Below are 7500 nucleotides of genomic sequence, written 5' to 3' on the forward strand. Positions count from 1 at the left end.
GATCACAGTTGGAGTATGCTTCACAGGTCTGGTCACCTTTCACTAAAGAAAAGATCACTGCACTTGAGTGTGTACAAAGACGTGCAACTAAATTCATTCTGAAAACTGACTTATGTTTTCCTGAGAGACTTGTCAAACTAAACCTTTTACCTCTAGAATATAGAAGAGAGATACTGGATCTTTGTTTTTTCTTTAAATGACTGAAAAGTTATATAAATTTTAATGTTTCATCATATGTAAATTTTAAGACACCCAAATATAACATCAGAAATAGTGAAGTTACGCTGGTGAAAGGCCTTTTTAAAACTAATGTCTTTAAGTTTTATTTTTTTAATCGTATTGTAGACCTGTGAAATTGCCTACCACTTGACATCAGAACAATAATATTATTGAACACCTCTCATCTTTTAAGAACAGTATTAATAAATTTTACAGTGTATCTTAATAAATTTAATGTAAATAAGGATAGATTTTTATAATTAATTTATAACATATTGTCATGATATTTTATACTATTTGTGTTACATTGAGGCAGTTTATTTTCATAAGAAATCCTTGTATTCTTTGTTAACTGACTTAATTATTCAGATCTTGTATTTTTACAATTTTTATTTACTTTAATTGTTAATTTATCTTCAATTTGTATTATGTGAAGATCTGTATAATTAAAGTTGAGTAAAGTAAAGTAAGTCGGCACTACATGCCTCATAGGCTATCTATCCTGTCATATCCAATGCACACTCATGGAATAATAATGTGTAAATAATAGACTTTACAACATATAGACCACAACATCAGGAACTCCATGCCCCGCATAAATGTAGAAAGTTAACTTGCTAACTTTTTGTTCGGGTTCTCAACAGGGCTCTCAGGGTTTTCTCTGGGTACTCCATTTCCTCTGTGGTTAACCTCTGAGGTGTGTCAAGTTTACTTTTTTGACCCCCAGGGGTTCGCCATTGATGAGTCAAATTGTCTGGTGTTAGACAGAGTAAAATACTAAGTATGGCCGGTTTAGGCCAGTTTGGGAGTCAAAGGGTTTTTTTAACATCATCTTTGCATTAAAACTTTGCAGCAGAAAAACCGACTTCAGAAGGCTTGGATGTCATGGATGACGATGATTTTAAGGTCAATGTTCAAATGTTTTCTCGAACACCAACACCAACAAATGACAACTCTACTGAAAGCTCTGTGAATCCCTTGAAAGGTTTGCAAATGGCTGAATTTGCTCTTCCTGAAGAAGAATTATCTGACAAATTATTAGCTAATAACAATGTGGACAACCAGCTAAAGAGCTTGAGTATATATGACAAAGATATCAAGTCAGTTGTCAATAATCTTAGTGAATCTGCTGAGATTTTGACTGAGGATGAAGTGGGTGAGGAAATTGAGGAAGACGTTGTTGTTGGAGATGAAACTGTTGACAATACTAAAACCTCAAGGCCTAGAACCACCAGTAGAAACAAAAGTATTTCAGAGAAAAAGAGATCACTCTCTTTAAGGACTATCAGTGATGCTGGAGACAAGACCTCATTAGGCAAATATGAAAAAACTCACACCAGGTCAGAACATTCATACACAAGTGACTTCTCATCTGGAAGTGAAGTTCAAACACAAAGTGAGCAATCATACTCTCATACTTACAGTAAAGAAAAGAGTTCAAGGTCATCAAAAACCTCCAGGTCCTTGAAAAGTGGAAGGACATCTAGAAGTTCAAGGTCATCTAATACTTCAAGGTCATCTCGAAGTTCAAGGTCACATGAGAGGTCACAGTCCAAGGGTACCAAGTCAGATTACAGCAAGAGCAAGGTATTTTTTGAATAATAATTAACAATTATTGGACGAGGTTGAGGAAAATATCATGATTTGTCAGTGGTGAGCAGATCAATTATTTGCCTCAGCCTTCGGCTTCGGCAAATAATAATTGATCTGCTCGCCACTGACAAATCACAATATTTTGCGATAACCGAGGTCAATAATTGTTTTATCATTCGATCACCAAGTTGTATTTTGTTTTTGTTTCCGAGAAGCCGTAAGCGCTCGCTGCCTTGCAGAGTCGAGTAATGGCACTAATTATTGGTTTCCTTCTCAGCATAACTATATTTGTAGACTTCAAATTGTACTTACAGTCGAACGTTCAATAATACTAGGCATCAACAAAGCTGAAGAATTTCACAGTTTTCAAAATGTATCCCAACAAGTGAAGCTCGCCATTCTTTTTTCTGGTTTCAGTACATATGCATTTGCCAACTTGTCCTTCGCATCGATGACACGAGTGCCTCTTCGTTTACCTTTCTTTCCTTGAGATACTCTCGAAATGGGTTGAGTGCAACTTTTGTTCCTTTCTTAGTATTCTCACTGTTCTTTCGATCAACTAAAGTTGTGGAATCATTCTCTGACAGCTCGGGGAGCCGATCTGCCATTTTCTCACAAGAGTGTGATTTCAATTGCGCATAAGGAGAATATTATTTGCAGCAAAACACTTATTTGTAGGCAGTTATTTGCAGGTCACGTGGTGGGTTCTCGGGCCAATGAAAAGGAAGGATAAAATCAATCGAATGATAATTATAATTATTTCTTTAATAAAATGGCATTTTAGGAGCCTCTCTAAAAATCTGTTACCCAATAGTAATTACCCACTATCAAAAATACCCTTTAAAATTTTGCACAAGCATTGTTTTTATTTTCTCTCGGGACTTACATTGTACAATGGTCCCAAGAGAAACTGGGAACGTTGCCTATGCAAAATTTTGGAGGGACAAACAAAGGTTATTATGGTATTTTTGATACTGGCTAATTTGACAGAGATAAAGTTATTTGTCTTGAGGTACATCCAGTAGTCTTTGGAGGAGCACTTATTGTTTGTGAGGCTACAGCTGCAGGATGCTTATTGTAATTTGAATCACCATTTTGAATGCCAGTCTGTGTAGTTGCAACTACTCATTAAATATGCGTATATGGCGAGTTGTATGTCACGCTCAGCGTGCCGTGTCATGCACGCGTGCCAGTGTCATCACCTTTTTGTTGGTTTTCCCGTGGACGGTCACTTCTTCATTGAAGTAGGATTGTGCAGTGAATGTTTCCAGTGTAGCTCACAATAATATTATTGATTCCCATGCTTGCAGTGTAAACCTTTGAATTGTGGGTACAGTTTACAAGTTGTCTGGCAACCCTAGTATGAGAGAATTTTCCCGGTACTCCACTTTCCCTCTCTTATTAAAGACCAATATTTGATTTGATTTGATCTTCTCTACTATTGTAGTTTTTCTGATTAGTAGGGCACTTGTGTTCACCAATCTAGCATCAAAGGTAGACAATCCACACACCCTTTTGGCTTCCTTTTCCTCTCAATCTTTCCACTTTTCCATGAAACAACTATGTTAATGTAAACCTCACTCTCTAATCCTTACCACACCAGCACTGCGGGCTAAGCCAATCCAATGCTTTTAGAACACAGATAATGGAAATAAGTACAGATGTGATGTTGGTGTTCAAACAGTTCCAATGGTGGATCAGTTTACGCTACCATCAGGTAAAACATTACAGTGTACATGTATGTAGATTGTATTCAACTCTCTTGTGGCAACTTTTTTTCACAACAAGAGTTTGTGTTTATGGTACAAGAATGCATTCAATAATTGAATCTGACTGACTGAATAATATTGATAATAATAATGATTTATTATAATAACAATCATCTTCTTTATCGTCATCATCAGTATCATTGTCATTAACGTTATTCAATCAGTAAATGACACACTAGAGGTTACGGTAGATAACATAGAAATGATTGAGATCTTGGGTAAGAGACAGTTAAGATAGTTAATGAAAGGAATAAAAAATTGAATATTAGGAATAAGTAGAATCACAAATTGCTAAGTTATAATTAAAACATGTTTACAAAGCAAACAATAATAAAGCACTCAGCGGTAATTGAATGAGATGAAGTCTTTCTCCATTAAGCATTAAGGACACTCACACTCTTAAAGGCTTGACACCAGCAGACTAATCTTACTAAAATGACTTCTATCAGACGTTTTCCATTGTGTAATAGGTTCATTTTCTGGCTAATCCATTCATGCATTGATTTTTTTGTTTTCTCTCTAAACCAGGCCTTGCTGTAGGCATGGCAACAAGTAGTACACCACATGGCATGCAGTATGTTGACCCATCTCCTATAGCAACGCACACAGTAGCACCAGAGGCCATGGAAGGTAAACAGAAAATTATTGTAGACTAACATTATTTTTGGAGCCATGTTTGACTACAGAGTGTTAAAAGAGCAGTATTTATGCATTGTCCAATTCTCATCTATCAGGGTTTAACCACTTTCTAAAAACATGTTATTTGAAGAGACCATATTGGGATGACAACTTGACCATGAATTGAGCCAGTGCAACATCAGAATATTGTTCTGAACTCTCACTCTTGGTTCTTTGGTGTCAAGTTTGTTTTTTGTTTGTCATACTGAATTTGGTTTTCACTGAAGATCATAAATTATTCAGTCATTTTTCTTGTTATGATATCTACCCTAGTCGACACTTGTTGGTACCACCTATGTTGTAGATATTCCTCTTCACTGAGTTCGTGTTCAGAGCTTGGTCATCCGGGCTGCTATCAGCAGACTCTCCATCTCATTCTTCAAGTCCCCTTTTGTCAACCAGTACCGTGACATCCCTGTCTTTATTTCCTAAGTTTCTTTCTCAAATTGACCATGCAGCTTCATCTCCCAGATCAGCTCCTTTTTCTCGTTTGCCATCCTCTTCTTAAAATCCTCTTTACTCTCTACCTTTCCCTTAACCCATTGACTCCCAGGGGTTCCCCATTGACGAGTAAAATCCTCTGGCGTAATAGACAGAGTAAAATACTAAGTCTGGCCGGTTTAGGCCGGTTTGGACGTCAAAGAGTTAACTGGTCTTTTTTCCATTGCCACATACTTCAGCGAGTTTTCCTCACTATTCACAAGGTAGTGGTTGAGCATTCTATTTTCACTGTTAACACAGTCACTAACAAATGGTAGTGCTTGTCCCCCAACATTCCTCTTCATATGCATTATGTCAAATATTCAGCTTGATAGTGAGGCAGTGAGGACAAAAACAAAAGAAACACGTTGGAATGAATGTGAAAACTATTTGCATATCATCCACTTTCCTTTGTCTTTGTCCTCACTGCCTCAATATCAAGCTGAATTTTAATACATCGAAAAAGGCCTATTGCACCATAAATTGCGCCATCCAGGGCACGCGCTTGATTTGAAAACAAAAGGTTTGATTGGTTCTGACCATACCCTATTGTTTATTAGTCAATAATAGCCCAGAATTTTGATGTGTAAGTTGTACTGGTATTACACTTTTTGCACTGTTACAATTGAACTGCGCTGTTCCCAGCCAATCAGAATTGAGTAATTTTTTCATGTATATCATTTTAATGGTAATGACATGGTGACAAATTACTCCTTACTTTTGGCGCGATATTTCAGCTTTAATTTCTAATTTCACAAGCGAAAATTACAGTGTTACCATGGCAACTGTGTCACTTATGCTATTAATAGCTAATCAAATGGTTTCCCTCCCTTGCCTAAAAGCTCGGGAAATTATTTGATTTTGGACTAAACGCAAGTGAAATTATTCCCTAATTTCACTCGTCATCATTTGATTATCCATACTAACTGGTACTTTGAAATTACCTACAGTTGATAACAGTATGGAGAATTTGCCAGTAATCCTTACGTCACCTTCTTTTTTATCAGCCATGACAGCTTACAACCCCGCAATCGTGGCACTGAATAACATGCTCCGAGAACAAATCCGATTGGTTGAGCAGTTTGTGGAAATCAATCAAAGAATGTACGAGTCTTATTCAACGAGTATTAACAGTAACTATCGCTACACAACACTCGAGGATACACGACAGGTACGTGCTACGCAGTATAGCATTATTGCGCGACTGGCATTGAAGCTGTGTTCCTGCTTGACGAAGGAGCTCTCAAGAACGAAACTGTCCAACAACGGAATGTCAATGTCGCCTGTTCAGCTAAAATCATTTGCGGTCAAATGTCTTTCTCTTGAGATGCTATCGACTATAGGTTGGGTACGAATCATCCGAATGTGGGTACGAATCGTCTGAAATTGGGTGGGTACGAATCCACTGGATTTCCTTCTCTCGCTGTGGTCATTTTTTTTTCGTCTTTCATCATTGGCGGCTGTTGCGGTATTGTTTGAAATCATAAAATTTGGGCTGTCGTTAAGTACTCGGTGTGGATTCTCATAAGATAGCAGTACTTTCGCCTACCAGTTGATTTACCTGCACACGTCGAGTCGATTCGCCAACGCACAATAAGTCGATTCGCAAACCAGAATTTGCACCTGAAATAACCGAAGAGTCGTCGAACTAAATGGCTCACTCTCGAGTGCTCACGTTTTGCTAGTGTTTATCCGGTGGATAGTGATTTATCCGGTGGATAGCGTTATCCACCTTTTGAACAACCGAGGCCTGAAGTACAACCGAAAACCATGACTAAACTCAATGCTAAAACCGAAATTCGAACATGAGTTCGTTAGACCTAATCACATAAATCAATGCCTTAGACACCTCAAGATAGGGGCAAATGGTGTAGGATGCGAATTCCCGAGAATTCGAGCTTGTTTGCGCAATAAGCCAGGTTAAAGAATTAACTATTGTAGTGGTAATGTGAAGTGCTGTTTTCTACCCATATAAACCATGTGAGCGTTTGTCTTACTAATGGAAATGGGACCACCCAAGGTCAGAGAAAAACTCTGAACAGGGTGGGAATTGAACCCACGACCTTCGGGTTATATCACCGCTGCTCAACCGACTGAGCTACAAGGTCGGACGGGAGCGAGTTGTGGGTATTTAAGATGTCAATTTTACGGCAAATGAGTATGTACAAGTACAAGGATTCTGGAAGGGTTACGTTTTTGCAAACGTTGGCCGTGTAGCACTTATATTTAAACAGAATTAACAACTGGAGGGTAATGTGAAGAGCTATTTCTACCCATGTAAACCATGTGAGCATTAGCCCTACTAATGGAATTGGGTCCACACAAGGACAGGGAAAAACTCTGACCAGGGTCTGAACCCACGGCCTTCGGGTTAGATTACCGCTGCTCTACCGACTGAGTTACAAAGTCAGACGTGAGCAGGTCGTGGGAATTGAAAATGTCAAATTCACGGCAATGAATGTGTACAAGTACCAGGAAGGGTTAAGGCTCACCGCGTAAATTTGTTTGTTTTCTTGGCAGTTTATAAAGGAAAACCGACCCAAACCTATCTCCTATGAAGAAGCATTAAAACAAGTGAAAAGAGAAGAAAGATAGCGAAGTTTTACTGCGGTGTATAAAGGGCTCAGTGCGGTTGGTGCACTGCAGAAGACGATGTCTGGAAATTGAGGGAAAGATAGGACGGATTAATTTCAGTATTCTTATTCCACATGGATGGCTTCAAGTGTGGTCGAACTCCTGTTGTTAAGGATCTGTTTTTTTT

The 7500-nt window shown here is 38.3% G+C and overlaps 1 protein-coding gene across 1 annotated transcript in view; it reads left to right on the plus strand.

Moving 5' to 3' along the window:
* Positions 1–7500, plus strand: part of LOC137973742 (uncharacterized protein C19orf44-like) — a 12322-nt gene that overhangs the window by 4293 nt on the left and 529 nt on the right. The window contains exons 2-6 of the mRNA XM_068820626.1: positions 1073–1806; positions 3448–3529; positions 4110–4211; positions 5747–5910; positions 7260–7500. The exon at positions 7260–7500 is cut by the window's right edge and continues 529 nt beyond it. Of these exons, the coding sequence (XP_068676727.1) occupies positions 1073–1806; positions 3448–3529; positions 4110–4211; positions 5747–5910; positions 7260–7334 (1157 nt within the window). The 3' untranslated portion in view covers positions 7335–7500. The remainder of the gene's footprint in view (positions 1–1072; positions 1807–3447; positions 3530–4109; positions 4212–5746; positions 5911–7259) is intronic.

The sequence above is a fragment of the Montipora foliosa genome, chromosome 10 (assembly GCF_036669935.1).
Source record: "Montipora foliosa isolate CH-2021 chromosome 10, ASM3666993v2, whole genome shotgun sequence".
Lineage (NCBI taxonomy): Eukaryota > Metazoa > Cnidaria > Anthozoa > Scleractinia > Acroporidae > Montipora > Montipora foliosa.